The 21,668-nt window shown below is 30.0% G+C and overlaps 2 protein-coding genes across 9 annotated transcripts in view; both read right to left on the reverse strand.

The window, feature by feature from the left end:
• Positions 1-9,338, reverse strand: part of Egfr (epidermal growth factor receptor) — a 157,050-nt gene extending 147,712 nt beyond the window's left edge. The window contains exon 1 of one of the 2 annotated variants that reach the window (XM_087404616.1): positions 7,591-9,338. Coding sequence is in view for 1 of the 2 variants with exons in the window: in XM_011052727.2 (XP_011051029.1) it covers positions 7,591-7,672 (82 nt within the window). In the remaining variant the exon portion in view is untranslated. The remainder of the gene's footprint in view (positions 1-7,590) is intronic. The other variant, XM_011052727.2, reaches the window with a different exon arrangement.
• A 3,618-nt stretch (positions 9,339-12,956) lies between these two features.
• The window catches only part of LOC105144060 (misexpression suppressor of KSR 2), a 37,042-nt gene continuing 28,330 nt past the window's right edge, over positions 12,957-21,668 (reverse strand). For 6 of the 7 annotated variants that reach the window (XM_087404618.1, XM_011052728.2, XM_087404622.1 and 3 more), the window contains 4 exons: positions 21,117-21,386; positions 20,573-20,657; positions 17,905-17,949; positions 12,957-16,568 (listed from right to left, as the gene is read on the reverse strand). In XM_087404618.1, coding sequence (XP_087260744.1) covers positions 16,423-16,568; positions 17,905-17,949; positions 20,573-20,657; positions 21,117-21,386 — 546 coding nt within the window. In that variant the 3' untranslated portion in view covers positions 12,957-16,422. The remainder of the gene's footprint in view (positions 16,569-17,904; positions 17,950-20,572; positions 20,658-21,116; positions 21,387-21,668) is intronic. The other variant, XM_087404617.1, reaches the window with a different exon arrangement.

A 21,668-nucleotide genomic window follows, 5' to 3' on the forward strand; every position in this document is an offset into this window, starting at 1 on the left:
AGATAAATAAATCAACAAATAAGGTAAATGAGGTCCCCCCAGCCACCGGACGTTGCACCTATGTCCAAACATTTACACAAAACTTTATATTTGTTTATATTATTATTAATCTCAAACGTTTTTTTAAATTATAATATCGTAATAAAAAAACATTTGAGATTAATAATAATATTAGGTGTTGGAATTAATTCGTAGCGTTTTACAAGTGATGGGAAGTACTTTCATTAATGTATTTTTTAATGCTCATGTGAAATAAATAACATTCTTTCATTAAAAACGCTACGAATTAATTCCAACACCTAATAATAAATCTTATGTAAGTATCTGGAAGGTTATTGGGATATTACTCTTATAATAGTATTATGTTAGTTCTAAAAAATTTTTTAAAAATGACAAACATAGAGAGAGTATGTTTCGTGTAGTAATTTAATGTTATTTTATTTATTTAACTAATATTTCTTCGATAATATGAAAAAAATCATGTAATCATAAAATATATATAATACATCCCATTCTTCTATGTCGTGTGCCGAGTATTATACCACGAGAACGTATTATGAACGAGATGCATGAGTTAGATTGGGAAAACATAAAAGTTTTAGACAAGGAACAATCTTTAATAAAAAGAAGAATTTCCGAAATGATACACATAAAAAGACAAATAAGAGGTATCAATAAACAAAGCGACACGGAAAGTCTGCCAGATATTTATTTTCCTTTTCTTAAGTAAGATTTCTTTTTCTGTTCAATAATAACTTTAGAAATTTCTAATTTGTTTGACTCAGGCGTATAAATAGTGGTATAATACGCGATATAACAAACAACAACACATAATGTCACGAAGAAAGTCTTATTGTGTGAAAGTGTCATTTGATATTCTTCGCTCAGTTTTTTGGCTGTAAAACAGGTAACGATTATAATTCTTTATATTCGAATAGGAGAAATTAATGACATATAAATTTAAATTTAATTAGAATCTGGAAATTCTTGTTCTACACTTCTTGATATGACTATAGGCGTTATAACATTTTGTACGAAGCATCTGCACACTAAAAAGAACATGTCATTTTTATTACAACAATGGACTGTTGAATTTAATTTCAACTAAATGTATTTTTGCGGTTTATGAAGACTATTGTATTACTGAAGATGGCCAGATTGTGGCCGAAACGTTTAATGTTTTAATTTATATAATAATAAGTAAATATCACAAATTATAACCTGTGGTGTGGTTCTTTATGCTCTTTTTGTATCTTGTTTGATAATAAAATTGACTAATTATTTTATCATTTTGTATTTTTTGTTTTAACTAAAATAAAAAAAAAGTTTCTTTTACATTTTTTCCATGTGCATCATACGAGCATTCTTTAAATTCAAATGAAGAGACTGATTCAATCGTACATAGTCAGGTCGTTCCGAGATTTCTGAAAATCGAGAGAGAGAGACGAAAGAAAGTTGAATAGAATTTGCTAGATCATCCCTGTTCAACCCTCGCAGCTGGATATCCATTTTCCTTTTAAGCAAACTGGATTCCATTTGAAATTCTTCGACACTCGTCTCGACAAACGTCCTTCTTCCTTACATTATAGTATAAATTATGAAACATAGTGTATTGCAGATATTGTAACAATTCTATTTTACAGAATAAATTGACAAATATTACACAACTAAAAATTATATTAAAAATTACAAGAATCTTTAATTTTATCAACTTTTATGTGAGAGAGATAACTGGACTAGAGATAACTGGTAAAGAATGTGATATGTAAATAAATATATATAATTTAATTAATCTTTTAAGAAATACTAAACTAAGGAAAATATTTTTTTTATATTTCCTTGATCTGATATTTTTTCACCCCTTCATTTCTATAAATATAACAGTTAAACAGATAATATAGAAAATATATTGTAACTATATCTCAAACAAAACATTGATATATATATATAAAATGCTTTTGCACAAACAGTAATGTTGATAAATGAGCTTTTCTTTTACTTGTTGATTTTATTAATTAATTTATATTGTATTACCACAATGTTTTCATCGATAATATGTGCGTATGTACGCAAGGAAAAATGTTTGTTCACAGAGAAAAATACTTCTCATGCGCATAATTTCGCGCGCGGCGTACTAGAAATTATACGCGTGTGAAGCGTCTCTTCGTGCGCCTATCGCGTCGCGAAGACGGCATGGCACTAACAAGTCGTGCTAATCGTGGAATGCCGGTGGTGCACAATTGGCTTTTTGTGCGCGCTTAGATTCGGCGGGTGTATCATTTCATTAACCCATTAAACAATTACGCACGCTTAGACTCGCGTCCACATGCGGTTGTGAATGCGTTCCTTGTAATTGGATGTGAGTTACTTTGAGCTTCTTTTTCGTTCACTATAAACACCGGTGGTTCCGGAAGTCCGAGTCTGTAAATCTCACTCAACAGTTGTAACCGCTAATAAATGTAATTGTTTCATTTATACATATGCTATATTGATAAATATATATAATCAATAATAATAAAATGGATTCAATAATATAATAAAATTTAGATTTGTTCTATCGAATATAGAAATTTTTTTCAATAGATTTTTCTGAATCTCAAAAATCAATTTTATTTGTATTAAACTATATAATTGTAAGATTGACATGAGAATGATATAGATCGTGTTACATGTAATGTCTAAGTACTATTGTATATTTGTAATTGTTATTTTGTATTAGAATAGATATCTTGCGAAATAAAAGAAAACGATAGAATAAGTAGTAACAACGCGAGACAATGTACGAAGTAAAATGTACTCAAAGCACGAGGTGAATGCATTGTCGCTCGACCCTGATTGCTTCTACTATTGCCGCTGCACCGGCAGAGATAGTTCAATTGCTGAACATCAATGCATACTAAAGTTCCTTCACGATAAATCGCATTCACGATTATCTTCGATATAGTGCCTCATCAAATACATATCTCATTGTCAGTGCGAATTTTAAAAAAAGAAGCCAATGAATCGTTTATTGCCAATAATATTTATTGCCAATACATCTAGTTTAGTTATATAATTTCTAAGATTGATCTCTCTCTCTCTCTCTCTCTTTCCTTCTCTTATCTCCCCCTTTCTTTCTGTACTTTAATATACTGAAAAACAAATAAATTGATGCTTTATATTAACCGATAAGATATGTTTAGTAAACTAACGAATTTAAGAAGATCCTGAAGACCGAACGATATCGCTGTTTTATGTTACTAAATGTTATTAAATCAATCGAGCACAAATTTTCATAAAGCATTTTCGTATCGAATTAGATGTCTATAAGAAAAACAAGATAAAAAGAAAGTATTTAATATAATATTAGATATTACCTAAAACAATGTTTAAATCTCTCCCTATAATATCATCGCGCAAGATCATTCGCGGACTGATGCGTCATTCGTGATCGTCATCATCGATATCGGTTCAAGTGGTGTTGACCCGAGCTTGTTCCCTTGCATCCTTGCGACTCGTTATCGATTCGTGGGAAAATCATTCCAATCCCATACCGATTCTTATCACAATTATTATGACAATATCAGAAACAAAATTGCAATAGCTCATATAAATTTATCCTAAATTAATAAACATGATGAATAAGTACTCACACTTCAAAGTCTTACTATTGAGAATAAAGCTCCTATCTTATATGTCAAGTTATGAATGTCAAATAATTGCATGCTTCATTAAAAATTAATTAATCACACCTAATTGTGTGACAAATTATAACGTGCAACTATGATGTAAAGCGGACCTCTTCCATATTATCTAAATATATAGCATTATGTGAATTTGATTAATTCGATAAATTGTTAATTTTATTTGACATATATAAACGCATTTTGCGCTGAATCTATTTTCTTTCGTATAATTTAATATCAAGTATAAATAATATACGTGTATTTTTTTTTAAATGGAAGAAAAAAGAAATAGCGTATAGTCTATAAAAAAATTACATTGAAATAAAAATGTCTTAAAACTCTTTCATTTCAATACTGCAATGTAATGTTTTTATGATAGAGATTTAAAGATTTTTGTTTACTTTATTTTTAACTATTAATAGTTGTAATTTTTAAAAATTCATACGGTTTTTGCTTTCAAGTTTTATGTACTTTGCGCAAGATAACTGACAGGATAATCACATCTGATGTATATTTCTAAGACATGTTTGGGTTGTCCTGCGCCACGCAAGGCTGCGGAGTTCGATTCGAGTCACTGCTTTACGCTTGGCTGGTTACCGCTCCTCTATGTCTTTCCTCCGTGCAGTAAAGGCAGAGGAAAGGACAGACGTCACCTCAAGAACGCGGGGGAACGCGTTCTTGCTTCCATCGCGGTCTGCTTTTTCAGTGAAGCGATACTTCGCCAAAGAATTCAATGAAGAATTACCGCATAATTTTCAACTCCGGTCGTTCAGCTTCCCTATTTGGCGGTGCATTTTTATGAACTTTTATCATCTCGCCTTTACATCGAGACTCGACCTCATAAGTTTGAAGTTGTTGGAACGCTACGCGCGTACCTTGAAGAGCGGTAACGATGTTTGTTGAAGAAACTGAAGAGTTTGCCAATGACGTTTTGTCCAAAGAAAGTTGAAAAATGCAATCAAAGTAAAACATATGCGAAAAAATTTTACTAATACGTCAATAAGCGTTCTTGTCCGACTTCGAAGTCCATCATCATCTATTATATTCAATACAATTAAGCGGATTTCTGCTTTTATAATGATTTTCTCTATAGGGAATAACATATAATAAAAATAATATGTGTGTAATTGTTATTTTAGTATTTGTAATGCTCTATATATCAACTCTATATTCGCACACACATTGTTTTACGAATATAAAGCACGGTAAAAAAAATTAAACATTTTCTATTTATTATTTCAATTAAATGCTACACGAAAAATTCGCATAGATCCGAACCGGACATATACACACACCATTTCAGAAAACTAGAAATAAAGCGAAATCAGAGGTAAGCATTACTTGTGCAAGTGGAGCAATAATGCCATGTCATGCAAAGACATGGGTTTTATTTCCAAACTAATCGCATGCTAAACAAAACTAGGTCACATTTTAGAATTTACTATATTAGCCCATTATTTTCAACATAATTTTCTGCCTAGTTTACGTCAATATAATCAAAGAAATTACATCAAATATATCAAAGAAATATATGTACTTTAAATATTATAAATTATCTAATATTTCTTTATTTTAAATAATATGATATAACATTTATTTATAAATAAATTTACTCAAAATAGATAAACGTTGTACTGAGAAAAAATTATAATTTCCGATAATTAATATATTTAAAAAAATACACAAATATATTGCATATTTAAGATATAAGATAAGGTATAAGATTTATAAAGTTGTTTGAATTGTATCACGTTTCTGTAAGATTTTTGTTTCAAATGTTGTAGATACAAGTAACTTACTGTACATTTGATTTTTAAATTATTAATTAAATTGTATTTTTATAAAGAAAATTAAATTTAATTCAATTTTGTCTAAAATAATTTACTAATATGTTTGTAAAATTAAAATTAGAGAAATATACATTTTGTGAAAAAGATATAAATCCAAATATTACTAAACTGTTGCAGTTTTGAAACAACAAAAATGTTTTCCAATAAATAAGTTATATTGAAACTAGATTCCGAAGAAATATATTTCCAAAGTCTTGTCTCCGTATTTCTTTCGCTACTGCTGCTTTAACGAAAGTTCCAGCCAACAGTGTCATACCATTGGCCTCATTCTTTCGGTGGCGCTCTGGATGAACCGAACTGATTAAAGCCTAATTAACCATTTAACAAGATATATTTAACTCATGGCGTCTTGCTGTACGTGAGAGAAAGAAAAAGAGAGGAAAAGAGAAAGAAATCACATTCAGTAACCTTTGCATTTTTGATACGAAATAAGCAAACCGTTTCTTCTTTCTCTCTCTTTCTTTGTCTCTACACATTCTATAACAAAGGGGATTTATAACATTATCTTGATTCTCAATGGCCAAAAATAAAAACAGGTTTTACTACGAAAATAAAACACGTTGCTAATCTCTTTATTTAGTCGCCTCCTCAAGTATCGCAAATCTTTATTTTTTTATTCGTAGAAATAAAGGAGGAGGGGATTTTTATCCGAGCCTCGTCAGCGGTTCCTCCTGATTTGCTTATCATAAAGACAGTTCACTTTTCTTATCACAGTGTTGAGATACACAATTTCTTATCTACTGAGCGATAATTCTGCTAGTGGAAAACGCACAGGTGAAACGCACTGCTCCATTTATTTTGCATGATATACATACGTAATAAAAAAATTACACAGTTGTTACATTAAATTTAAAGGGCGTTTCTTTAAAATAAATGTTTATATTCGCGTATTAATAATTTTTACTAAATTTTAAAAATTTTGATAAAAATGCAAATGAAATAATTTAATATTTAAAAAGATTACTTTAAAAACTCTTTTTATTCTTTACTCGAATAATATCCGTAAATATATAATCAAATAATATCCGTATATATATATATATATATATATATATATATATATATATATATATATATAGAATATTAAAACGTTTTTTTTTGCAGTGCTGTCTTGTAAAATCGCGAGCTTGAGAGCGCAACGAGCATTCAATTAATTGAATCAAGAATGAGTTGAGAAAGTATGATTAAAAGCATTAAAGAGTTTGCGTAACTAAAATGTTCATATAGCTTATTGTGAGCGGAACGATATATTTGCTAGGTACATAAATAAATCCACTAATTGTAAAATCAAAATAATATTAAGTTATTCAAATTATGTGTTTCAGATGTATCTTAAACTTATTGGACTCATTCACTACACATCAGATCAGTAAATACCAAATATTTAAAGCCAAATTCCATTAAAGTCAAATTTCAATAAGAATATCTTTACTTATTATTAAGTAATTATTCTCAAGTTGGTTATCATAAATAAAATGTAAATCAATTAATACATAAAAGATAGAAGACTTTTATTTATATCTTTTGAAAGATTAGATCTACTTTTCATATTTTCAAGTAATTAAATTAAATAAGACTGAGAATAATTTTTAATGTAATTCCTATATTGTGTGAAAACTTTCTTCCGAAGTAAAAACTTTCTTCGTGAATATCGGGACAAAAGACAATTACACGCAACGTAGTAATTATTATTATAGAAAATCCAAATTCACACGTGGATCATTTTCATTACCACTAAGAAAGCTTTCAATAATTCAAATTAAATAATTTATAATTTATGCATTGGCGTTTATAAAGTGGCATTTTAATTCAAGATATCACTTTTACTCAGAATATTGTCTATTCGCTTAAATAATTAAACATACTTAAGAATATACTTTGAAGTTTCATTTTTAAGAGATTAAGTCTGTTTTTATAAACAAGTGTACACTTTTTGTCCTTAAATTGAAATAGGTATATGCTTAAAATTTTATGAGAAAAGGTAGGTTTTAGTACAGGAATAAAAAACAAACTGTATCTCTTCTACGTCAACAGCGAGATTTTTAATCGTGACTAAAGATATCAAGTGTACGCACCTCTTTCTTCTTGAGTGACATTCGCAGCGTCGACGTACACGACGAAGAGCACGTAAATCCAAAAGAAGTTGGCCGACTTCATCCTGCGCCCTCGTAATCCAAGGAGGTGGAGGAAAACTCCGGACACCCTTACGACAACGAGCGACGCATATCCACTACACCACCGTACACTTGTCACTGTCAATTGCGAAGATTTTTCAAACTCGCATATTCCCGAACGTTGATCTCACATCTGCGACGCGGCGATAGTTCCGCACTTCAGGACGTTACGAAGGTCGACCAGGTATTTTGTTTCTCTTTTTCACCGTTACGAATGAATTAGATTACGGTTTATGATCGAAGCATTATAATGATTGAGACAAATGCGATCATGAATCCTGTGATAATTCCAGATACTCTTCAACTCTTTACTGAATATTTCGAAGAGCACGTGAGAGCACGGTGCGATGTTGTGACGACGCGCGCGATTTGTTTTGAATACGATTCAATCGTTCTGGGATACAATCACTGATGGTACAATCACTGCGCTCGAAAGGAACGGAACACACTCGCGTTACTGACGAAAACGACGTGGGTGCACGTGACGCGCGTCAAACGCGTAAAGTTTACGATACGAATGGAATGCGAAGATGTTATTCGGTCGGCCACCTTCGCGGGCGTTCACAGTGCGCGCGCGGACTTGCTTCCAGCTCCCACGCCGGTCGCGCTAAGAATACGTAAGATCAAAGAAGACCCGCGCACGGTGCGCCACTGCTCGGCGCAACGCTCCCGAAGATTCACGGAGCCGGCCGAAGATTGTCGAGGAGCCGAGGATTCGCGCCACGCCGCGCCGCTCGACCATGTTCGACAACGAGTTCGTAAACGACGTTATTGATACGGTACGCAATGAAATTTCATTATCTCGCCGCCATATGTGTCGATGGGGAGATTTTTTTGCTACGGAGAAACGAAATTGAGTTTGTCAGTACGTAAGTAAGTACGTAGATCTTAGAATTTGAGCGATATCCTTTAGACGCATACACACCGATTTGAATGCAGGCGAATGATACATGCCGTACTTGCTTTCTTTATTGTTTAACGTTGAATTTTGAATTTATGTCGAATTCGTTATTAGTCGCACGAGTGACTTATGATTTGTTATTTTCCTCTAAATTCAAATTTAAAGGAAAATAACAAATTTATTGCGTAGATATGAGATAAACACGAAAACAGTTCTATTCGACTTAAATTGTCATCGAAATGTAAGTATAATAACCGTCACTTGATAGTTATAAATAAAAATGACTTACTTATTAGATCACCGCATTCTGCATTTGAGTCAACTGATAACGAAAGAATGTATAAACTGCAAGCAATTAACTGATACAAACAAGTTACATAAACAGTTTATACTAATGCTATTTGTTGAATTTACCATGTAACTACAAACAGTTACACATTAATAGGTCAAATTAGGTATAGTTGCTTTATAATCTAAAATTGTAAAAATAATTAAAGAATTAAATAGATAAATGACACTAAAAGTCGATATTTAACGGAATATTCTGTATCAGAGGATAACGTTTATTCAGTAAACGTTATCAAGAAAGCATTTTATCAGTACTCATCAAATTTAATGTGAACAAATTTATTATTTAATTATTCATATAATATTGACATGATTTTTTACAATTAACTTGCTGATATTAACTGTTAATTAATTCTTATATAAATATGACAAACATTATTATTATCGTTATTGAAATATAATTTCACGTTTATATTAATTATTTGTTATAAAAATATAAAAAGATATATAAAAAAATTAGTATTTTAATTAAAAATTAGTAATTTTTTACTAATTAACAATAAAATTAAATGACGTAACACACACACAAAATTAACAGCATCTCATGTTGACATTTTATACAAGATTATATATAAGTTTTTTTTTAATTGATAATATATAATACACGACTGAAAGTTAAAAAGTATACACGGAAGATATTTTTCTACCAAAGAAGAGCGGATGTGCGTGTACGACCCTGTCAATTCCACGAAGATGTTAGTCGTTTTATCGTTGCAAAAATTGTCAGAAAGACTGGTTTCTTGTTGCCAATGCACGCATGTACGATGTGCACGTGTGATGCATACGTGTGATCGCTTACCTGAGAAGAAATCCGCAAGAGAAGAACAGTGAACTGAGAGCGAATTACGCGTCGCGCCACATACTATTCTTTCAAACTACGCAAAAGCGTACGTCTCATTACAATTCTCCCCATTTTGAAACTTTTCCCTTTTACATATTTAAATGTCCCACAATCATCATACAATTCTTTAACAGCATAGTTGAAGATTAAATTAGAATTGAAAAACAAAATAAATTTGCGAGGTAATAAGACCACAAGTATTTTTAGAATTATATATAAACAAATTAATTTTAATTGTATTTTGAAATTTATATACTATAATTTTTTAGTATGCAATGGAATATATTAGGTGTTGGAATTAATTCGTAGCGTTTTACAAGTGATGGGAAGTACTTTCATTAATGTATTTTTTAATGCTCATGTGAAATAAATAACATTCTTTCATTAAAAACGCTACGAATTAATTCCAACACCTAATAATTTATTTTTAAAACAAACATGTTTTAATTCTAAATATATGATCAGTTCGCCCGTTATTTGCGAATATGTTCAAATACAACAAATACGTACATATTATACGTATTTATTTTACAACATATTGAAGTTTGATCCATGAAGGCAATTAACAAATTTAAAAAAAATAGCGATGTTGACTTTGCATTGTAGGATGCGCACATAATGTATTGTTGTCATACATACATACATATTACCTTGATACTGTTGATGCGCCGAAAACAAATAAGTCGTGGCACGATTCATTCAGTATTTCGTCGTGTCATTCTTCTTTAAAATTCGATTGCGACAAATATAAAAATAAATCAAATCGCCTTCGAATCGGTTATTATAATTACTATACACATACTATATTATATCATAATACATTTAATTAGAAAATATTATAGTGTTAATTTTATACTTTAAATATTTGTTGATTGGCATCATAAATTCACTATTTCATCATAGTATCTATTAAAATTGTTATATTTGAGTCTTGTTTACTATGTTAATTTGCGAAATCATCGTGGGTATCAAGAAATCCAATAAATCATAGTATCATACTTTTTTTACATAATTTTTTTATCGCAAAGTATACATTGTGTTAAATCCTTATAATTTAGAGAAAAGAAACATTAAGAAAATAATTGTGTGTAAATAGCTTTGATTTTCTTCACTATAATTCAAGATTTACTTTCAAAGTTTTTAATAACTATTAAAAAATGATAGAAATAACTATGTGATATATTAAAAAATAATAGAAATAATTATGTGATATATTTATTTGAAATTTACTTTAATATAAAAAAGAAAATATTTCAATAATATGTAAGCAAATCATCGAAATGATAAAGATCAATAATGGATAAAAAATCAATAAATTATTGCCCATATGAATGCAATCTATGCGATATAATTTAGATTACTTAGAGTACGAAAGTTACTGATTCAATATTTACTAATATCAACTAATATTAATTTATCATTTTCTATTCTAGCTATAAATCGCTATTAAAGTAGTCTACGATAATTATAAATAAATATATATTCTATATTCTTACTTTTTATTATAAGCTAGATTACTTTCCGCGTCTTTGTATTTTTACATAAAATTAAATCTATTTTATAAAAAATTAGTTTTATTGTAATATAAACAAAATAATATGTTATGCTTTATAGTATATTATTTTACAATAATACTAAAATGTTTTACATAAAACATCTTATTTCTACAAAGTATCTACTCATAATAGAAAATAATTTTCTGTATGATTTATTAATCTCAAAGCTTTTTGTAACAAAGAAAATAAGCGAATTTATTGTATTGCATTATCATAGTAAGTAATTAAAACTTAAATCCCATATGTTTCCAATAAATGTATCACACTTTCTATATCTATGCTAAAGTAATCAGACAGCTGAATAAAGCATTTCACACGTGTCTTATATCGCCTTCTTAAGATAACTAACAAACTATCTTTGTTCAGAATTGCGTATTAACGATTGAAACAATGCTTTTGCATCGCAAATATGCACGTGCAATTTGATGAAAATAGTATCCGGAGCAGTGCTGATATAGGCAGATTAAAACGTCATATTATTCTGAGGGGCTATAAGTGCCTTCATCACGGAAGAGCGAAAATGTTTTAATTAAGCCGGTTCCTTGATTCTTAACGAAGCGCCATTACATGCCCTGAGAATTGATAACAGTCTTCATAAAAATGCAGATGTCTTCATCATGCTGTTAGTTTCTTTTCATTCCTTTTCGAATTATTAATTTCCCTGTAGCAATGATTCCCAAGTAGAAAGGTGCGATTAATATTTTGTCTTCAATCTTTTTCCGTATATGAATATCAGAAAATTCACATGATTTGTTATAGATTACCACAATATCTTACATGTTAATGAAAGCTGAAAAATTTATTTTTTATAACAGTCTAAATGGTCTAAAGTAAAAGATCTAAACAAATATTGCACAAATAAAATAAATGCTTTCAAATACGTTAATTATATAATATAATCATATCTTAAAACGTATAAAAAGTTTTGTGAGAGTTTTGTTTCGAATAATTTTAAAATTTGAAAAATCTATAATTTTCTGATCTTTAATTTTGTTATTAGGGGCACAAATAAGTTCGTGCGGTTTTGAAAGAGGGCGTAACTATTGTTTCATTCCACCGTTCCGTATTTCTAAGTATGCGTTGGATAGCTGTCATTAGTAGGTATTAAGTTCAGTATGTGTCATTTGTTCGAATTGTAAACAACAATATTTTTACTTCGTCAAATATGTCGAACTTTGTACCAAATAAAGTGTTTTTGCGGGGAGTTTTACTGCATTACTTCAATATGAAGAAAAGTGCTGCCGAAAGTCATCGTATTTTAATGGAAGTTTATGGTGACCATGCTCTATCTGAGCGAACGTGTCAGAAGTGGTTTGCACGGTTAAGAGTGGTGACTTTGACTTGGAAGACCAAGAGCGTGCCGGATGTCCAAGAAAGTTTGAAGACGCAGAATTAGAGGCATTACTCGATGAAGATCCATGTCAAACGCAAGAAGAGCTTGCATTATCATTGGAAGTGACTCTGATTACATTGTAACCGGTTTTTCACAATAAAGCCCCAAATTTCGAGAAAAAACCGCACGAACTTATTTGTACCCCTAATATTAATAATATAATGTTTTGTTATTAATATAAAATGCTATGTGTTGAAATAGATGTATTACAAGGAAGGAATTAAACGATTATTTATTTTCTTTGTATTCGTTTATTATAAATAACAAGATGCATATATATATTCGGTGCGCACGTGTCATTTAACTTGTATAATATATTTATATATATCTATACATGTGTGTAATCAAGCTCCGGCTAAGTTTATTTCTCTTATTCCCTGTACTATATCTCGTTTATATTGAGTGAATAATATACCTCGCTACAATCTGTTCGTAATACCGCTTGGAAAATTTGAGAACGAACTTTGCGCGTCGTGCGACAAAGGAAAATCATGTTATCTTCTCACGAGGTAGAAGTGGATACTGAAAATCGATTTGCTCTCGATTGCGCGTACTGAATGATTTTTTTAAACCCTTCGAAACCAGCGGCATTACCGCATCTTCTTTCAAATAACATTGATGCATCAATTAAAATGTAGATACAAATTTGACAGAATTTTTCATTGTTCAAAAATGTTAAAAAATTTATCATACTGATATGCGTCTCACGAGTAACATGAGCGAATATTTCGATTAAGAGTTATCAGTCAACGAATAATTTAATGATATCTATTGCTTGACCGATATGTCTAATTATAAATTCAGCAATTTATCGATGTATGAGTTTAACATAATTCGTTGTCTTGAGCGTCCAGATAATTCATGCCAATAATTGCCATGTCCATAAAGAAATTCTATCTGGAAACGAAGGGATTAACGGCGGAGCATCGGTAATCCTTAAAAGCTACATTATATGTATATTCATATAGCACATTCGCGTTAGCAACGTTTAATGCGTGTTCCTTCAATTGTCTCATAATGTATTCCCACAATCCTAATGCTCTCCTATGCTTTCGACTATCGTTGCCTTAATTTGCGATAATCTAAACGCGTGTGTAACTTATTTTACATATTTTTATAAACTTTCTTTTACACATGAAAAGGTTAAACTTTCCGTCCCACGAGATGTCCGCTATTTCGACTTTCTTCGTCATTCTCACATATCTTTTTATCATTCTTACCTGCCGTGAAATCAGAGAAATTTGTGAATTCGTTCAAATTAGCAAATTTTCTTTTTAAAAGAGATCTATTTGAAATAACATTACATGTGAAAACTGATTTTGTTAGACTGTGTTCGAAAATTTTATCCGAATGTTCCAGCGTGTCATTTTATTCTTATTTTACGTTTAATAGTTGATAAAGATAGAATGGCATATTAGGGCATTCGAATGAAGTTTCCGAAAATCCGAACGCAGCCTTATTGTTATCAAATTTTTTATTATTTATTCTCCTTTATTTGAATCATAATCAAGACCCGGAGGTAGAATAGGTTGCATATATTCAATTAATTTAGTTGCATTATATGTGTGTATGTGTGCCCGTATATATTTGAACAATTAAGATTAATTTAAAAAAGATATACCTTTATATGATATCTAAACGTATACCTTTTTTAAATTAATCAAATAAGTTTATGAATACGACGCTTCGAGAGAAGACGCGCGAAAAATAGGGAATTTCGGGGGACTTATTTGAATCATATATGTAAAAAATTAAAGGCGATTTAACTTCGAAAATCTACACATCTTATAGCAGGCACATCTTATCATATCACGCTAGAGGCTTGAACGAGCCTCGTAAAACCACACAGAAATACTGAAATCGACGTTTGTTGTATTCCCTATTTTTTATAACGACTAATTACGTATTCTTCTTTCGTTCTATATTCGTACATATATGCATTCGTTCGCGATTCGTTTTTTTCTTCCTCATACAGGCAGTCTCTTTTGTTATTAATTAAAGAAAGGATGCGAACGGTGCGTCAGCGTGAATGAACAAATTCTTATCTTGTTTAAAGGGACAGAATTGGTTATCATAAAAACATCCTTTTTCAAAGACTTGTGATGAGGATATTGAATTTAGAAGCTACTGTCTTTGAGATCATTGCAAAGTTGCAAATATAATTTTTAAATTTTATCAATTTTCTCATTTATAAGATGTAGTCAAATTTATTGAAAATATCAACAATAATATTAACATTATAGTTATCTGATCGATTTAATACATATTTATTATCATTTTATCTTAAAATCGTAAATTAATTAATTTAAAATAACGAAAAAAGATATTGTAAATATAAAAAGTAAGATTATATGTTTGCTCGAGATTTACTATCTGATTCCTTATAAATTCTTGTAAGTGAAAACTGAAAAAATCATAATGGCATATTTAAATAAAACTTTTGACGTTGCAAAATCTAATTGAAAAATAAAATTCTATCATAATTTTCATATTGTATATAAAACAAGGTTGTCTTTTATAAATAGACTATATCAACATATAGAAAGAAGATATATTTTTATCAATGAAATATTTAATGATTTTAAAATATTTTCAATTATATATACTATGGCAAATATAGAATTTATATGGAATATTGAAAACGGAATTTATTTGATATTATAAAAAGTTTTTGCAATTTGTTAAAGATTTTTATTAGTTCTTTACAAAATGATTTACTTTTAGTTTTTAAGAAAGAAGATTTCTTTCACTACGACGTACTTACCATACGATTTTAAACTCTTACGCATGATGAGAACATCGTAACAAAGACATCTTTCTGTGCCATTTTACATTTGGCTATTATATATTTTTAAAGTCTTATGCGTGATTTATTATTTGTAATTTTTGAATATTATCAATTGCCCATACAGCAATGTAGCATTATTTTTCGAAATTATCTCTCATGATCTCATATATTCTCTTCGTATATTATACGATCGAAGAAAATCACTCTTTCATTTTTAGTAAAACGTATTTGATATATTAACATATACTTACGTACATATAAAGTTGTATATCAAACTGTTGAATATTCAAAAGTTAAGTGACAATCTTAAAATATTTACAAGATATTTGTGAAATTAAAAAATACAACTTTTTCATTAAAATAGATGTTAAATAATAATCATAAACATATTTTAGTACAAAAAGAAATTTAAAAAATTAAAGAAATTTATTTTTGCGATAAGGAATGAACGATTCTTAAAAGACGCTTTGCACCATTCATTGAACCGTTTACAAAGAGAAAATTAAAATTTATTATTTATATATATCCAATAATGCAGCAGTAACATATTATTCTTTCATTTATCCTTAATACTGTTCCTAACAACATTGCATGTCGAGCAAGTAGAATATCGATAAAAGATCTGATATCTGTTAGTAGTAAATTCTATCTTTAAAGCTCTTAACTTTATAATCATTTAGAATTAAACATTTATTACGAACGCGTGTGGTCGATTCAGCGCAAATCGCGATTAAAGTAAATGTCGTGCTGATAAAAAAGCTTCGGAAAGAAATCAACAATTAGTGCCGCGAAGGATCGTTGCCCGACGAAACCTTTCTAAATTATTGAATCGCTTCACCGTTCGATTATGCTCGTTTGATTACGTAACGAAAATTGAGAGTGGTGGTAGAATTCGGCGGTTAATATTTAACAGACGACTGCCTCTGATATCGGATTCTCCGTGATGTGTATGGTCGCAGTAGGCCAGTCGATCTTCTTGCTGCAAACGTGATTCAGTCCTTCCAACGAAGCCAGTCTGTAATCGGCCATTTTTAACGGCGACAGCGGGGCCACTGTAAAGGAAAATACCGGAAGATAGTACCTTCGATTTCGTTCCGTTAATTTTACCTCGCCCGAAGAGGCTGTAACGCGCATATTATTACAATATGTTCATTCGAATTTTGTTACGCAAACGTAGAAAATGACTGAACGAAGGATATAAATAAAAGAAAGCGCACATGCAAAGTAAAAAGAAACTTAAAGGTGTATTGTTGGTGAAATGTTGTGTGCGCATAGCGATACGTTGTGGATTGACAAGAACTGTTTACTATTCTATATTGCCCAAGTGCGAGATTTTATTCTGTCTTTTAGTTGTTTTCTTTTTTTTCCGAAAAACAATTTTACAAAAAAAAAAATGTTTAGGGTATATTATGGAATAAGTCGGAATGGATTTCGATCAGAATTCAACTATTCCCTACATTTTTATTTTTTAATTTTTTTTTTTTTTTAGGGAAAACGGAATAATTCCAATCAAAACTCCACTCCGACTTGTTCCACGATAGGTATCCAGACATAGGTGTGTAGCCTAATTTCCACCGAGGGTTTAAATCGGATCAAAACGTAAGAACTAACCAACTACAGTCAAGTATTCCCCTGTTATCGAACGACAGATGCTCGATTGTAGTTGATTGGTTCTTATATTCTGGATCCGGTGGATCCTTAAATCCTCGATGGAAACTAGGCCTGTGTTGTTACAAAATGAGTTAATTTTTTTTTATTTATGTAAAATGAATATTTCAATTTGGATCACCTGTATCAGAATGTAGCGCAACAGGTCGGTTTCTGTTAATATCGCAAGATAATACCTTGCTATTGATTACACGGAACTATGCAACAGAAGAACTCAATCGGTAAAACCAATTTATCATAAAATATTTCACCGGGCATGTGATAATACTCATTGTCTGTCATAACATTTGTTCCTCTGAAATTCTTTATATATAGTATATAGTCGCACTTTTATCATTATAAAATTTATGAATGTTTGTGAAACAAAATAAGTATAGAAGGAATGTTACAGATGTAAAATAAGTATATAGAAATAAAATAACGATATATCTACACTGATATATGTGAAAAAGTTTGATCCGATTTTGATTAGAAATTTTCATCATTTCTTGTCATCAGCATAGACAAGATTATGTGGTATTAGGACAATTGTTAGGATAATTATAATTAATCTCTCTATTTCGAGAATCTTTGGGGTCCAGGACATATAATTCTTTGTTAGTACCTTTCATACCTCCGAAAAAAGTTTGAATTCCGACTTACATAACATATAGACGTGGCCTAATTGACCAACTGCGCGCTCGACTCTCCTTGCGGCCTTCAATTCCTAATTACAATTACCTTCGGGTGTTGTCGGCTTCACGGGCTTCCGCGGGGATCTCACCACTAAAACGTATAAAAAACGAACCTCCTTAAAAATCATAACCGGAATATTGCTATATGGCGCACTGAATTCGCAACTGCTATCTTTAAAGCATTTTTCGTGCGAAACATTGATAGGCCAATTGTTTTTAATAATTACAAGTGGAATATAGCAAAATAATAGTGCAACAATTGATTTGCTCAAAGTATTGCTGCAATACTGTGATTGTTGTAATACAGAAAAGGTTAATTTAGGCTGTTTTCCTTTTAGGAGACATATAGTCGACACAAACGTTATTGTATCTTTCTTATAATTCAATGAATAACAAAGATAAAACGAAACTTGTCGACTGTGTCACTTAAAAAAGAAATCTTAATTTGTCTATTGTCTTTTAACTCAGGTTCATAAATCGATATCGAATGAAGTGGATAACTTTAATTACCAACGCTAAATAATTCATCTAAATAATAAATTAATATATTAGGTGTTGGAATTAATTCGTAGCGTTTTACAAGTGATGGGAAGTACTTTCATTAATGTATTTTTTAATGCTCATGTGAAATAAATAACATTCTTTCATTAAAAAACGCTACGAATTAATTCCAACACCTAATACTTTTTTCTTACAATCAATTTTTAAGCGAGAAATTAAATTATTCGATTTTTCTAATCTCTCGTAAATTAATATACATTATTTTAAAATAAGAACTATTAAGTCTGAGTTTAAATTTAAGTCGTTTTTAGACAATAGACAAATAGAATGCTTATTAATTTTAATTCTATAATACTATCTTATATTACAAGCATATCGCCTTCAACGCAGATCGTAGCATTTGGAAATATCGGAAAAAAGGAAACAGCAAATAAGCTGGAACTAATTATGCTACTGTTCAGCTGAAATTGTTGTAATATATACGTACCACTCGATCGATCCGAGACGCGTGGGAAATAAAGGCGCAAGTCGATGAACATGTATAATACTTTTTTTCTTATTTTGTCTCTTTTTCTTTGTCTCTAATATAGCTCAAAATATTAATATGATGGCAAAATTCATAGACGAATTCAATGCAATCTTTTTTTAAAGTCACTTTTTATTTATCAGTCGAGCCAGTGGCTTTTTAACGATCATAGAGGTACATGTTCGAACACGTATTTGAACCTCGGTGTAATCAGGTAGCTTTCACTATTAATTAACACAGAGGTAAAGCAGTTTATTTGTCAAATTTGTCATAGTACATTTAATTAGCATTGTCGTGATAATTGAAAACACACATTATTAACCCTGTTACACCCGAATTCAATTACGTTCAAGTATTTTGCGCCACTTGTACAATATGGAAATATTTGTATAATAACGACAATTGCAATAACAGTTAACGACGATGATAGAAATAACAGATTCTTTATTCTCAGCAATTTGACTGTCATTCGCAGTTGTTCGTTATATAAATTATTATAATTCCGTAATTAGTAAAGTAGGATCAAAAACTAAAGAGCAAAGTTCCTGATACAGAAGTCATTATGTGAAATTATATAATCAAGTCTTAAAATACATATTCTATTTCGTATCGATTTGTGAGAAAGCATAGTGTTTTGTGATTAGTTTTTGTGATTAGAAAGCTAAACATAAATAAAATAATAAATTAGGTTTAATTAAAAGGAACATTATTTAATTATGTGTAAATATATGTTTCTAATGTTTTCATAAATATATATGTAAGCACAAGATTTTTAGCAGAAAGGTACACTCCATGACATATAGAATATGTGCGCAAAATATTATTAAACAAAGAAAATTTGATACTTCAAAATTCTAAAACCTTATAAGAACTTATAACAACAGCTATATTACACAGTGTGTCTCGAATATATATTTACTTAGAGTAAACATACTGTTAGATATTGCAATGAATTTTTTCTAATATTTTCGACTTGAGTAATCTGTAAGTATGATTTTATCATTTAAATATAATAATAAAATAAAAAAGTTATAATATATATATATATATATATATATATATATATATATAATATATATAATATACATGAGCAATTAATATCTGACATAATCTACTCGTATAATATCTATCATTAAAAGAAATAATCGGCTAAGGACACATTCATTCGAAGTATATTTATGTATGTAAAGTATTTTTTGTAATAGGCCAAACTTTAATCGTAACAGGGTGTAGCAGTCGGTAAAATGAACTTAATGCTATAAATGACCGCAATCAAAATTTCTCGCTCTTTTATTTCGACACCTAGGCGAAAAATGATGTGATCACTTGCAAAGCCTTTGAAGTTTATTCTTTTTCTTGTGCATAATTATTTACAATCACCTGACGAACAGATTAACCGCAATTTTTTCTTTTGCTCCTTATTAGATGCATGTTATTAATTACAAAAAAATAGATTTCCTACGTTTATTTTTAGCGAAGCATCGTCATTCTGACATAATTATTTTAGATGATTGGCAGTAATTACTGACATCGTACATTTCCGCTTGCAAGCAATCACGAAATACTCTCTTATGAAATTCGACGACGCGTGCGCGTTTATTTGTTATCAGTAAAGATCAATGAAAATTGTTGATTGCGTAATATGGTGATTAATTTCTGAAACGTGGTTCACGAAACGCTCACTTACCGTATCCTTCGCCTTGAAGAAATAATCGGAATGCCTCGCTTACTTTACCCGGTTGTTCTTCCAATACCATACCGCAATCCGATATCTAGAAGAACCAAATAATTAATCACTTTTTGAAATAAAGTTTACTCTGACATAGAAAATCTTATTATTAAATTTTGAGATATATAATCATAATTCCACAATATATTATATCTGTATTTAATAAGAAAGAGAGAAACGTTTATTTTATTGAACGGTTGATATCATTGTAATATACATTATATTAAGTACTTATTGTATAAGCAACTATATATAAACACAATTTAATGTAATTTAATTTCTTAGAAAATATATTTAGAATATATATGTTTAGAATTTCGCCTTTTATTTTTAAAGAAAAGTAATTATTTATTCATGATTTTATTAAATTTATTTTCTTTCCTCTCTCTTTCTCTCTCTCTCTTCTGATTTCTAATAATACTTTATACGATATAAGATATTGTAAAATATTGATTATTTTAATATTACGCGCTTTATAAAACTACGTAATCAAAAAACTTACTTTCATCCAAGAACTGTTTGTCGGATCCAAACGTCCATTTAACGTTACGGTATCGTCAACATGAGGACTTAAAGCACCCGTGATGTTCATCACCGGTACACTAAGCGTCAATCCTTCCTTCTTGCGCGTTGGGTCCAGTTCCCTTGTTATATTCAAATCCGTGCGACGAACATAGCTGTCGATAAATAATGCGAGATTCGTTGGATTTACACGACGCTCAAAATAGTTCTTGTATACTTGAACCAGATCGTGATTCCGTTCTTCGGTCCCCTGAATAAAATTATATCAATTTAATTTTAATATATATGCTACATGTTATATATTAATTTCAAAATTACTTGATATCTTTGAATTTATCTTGTTATTTATAAAATTGTATAATCAGTAAACATTTAGTAGAAAATGGTTTCTTTAATTTTAATGCAGCATTTAAAAGCAGCAGTTAATAGTATTTATTACCAATAATTATCCTTCTAATCATAATAAAATTCTCAACAAAAAACCAGTTTATTTCTTAAAAAGAAGGATTTCTTTATATACTGCTGTACTGTA

Source organism: Acromyrmex echinatior, chromosome 3 (assembly GCF_024713525.1).
Source record: "Acromyrmex echinatior isolate Ae372 chromosome 3, ASM2471352v2, whole genome shotgun sequence".
In the NCBI taxonomy this organism is placed as follows: Eukaryota; Metazoa; Arthropoda; class Insecta; order Hymenoptera; family Formicidae; genus Acromyrmex; species Acromyrmex echinatior.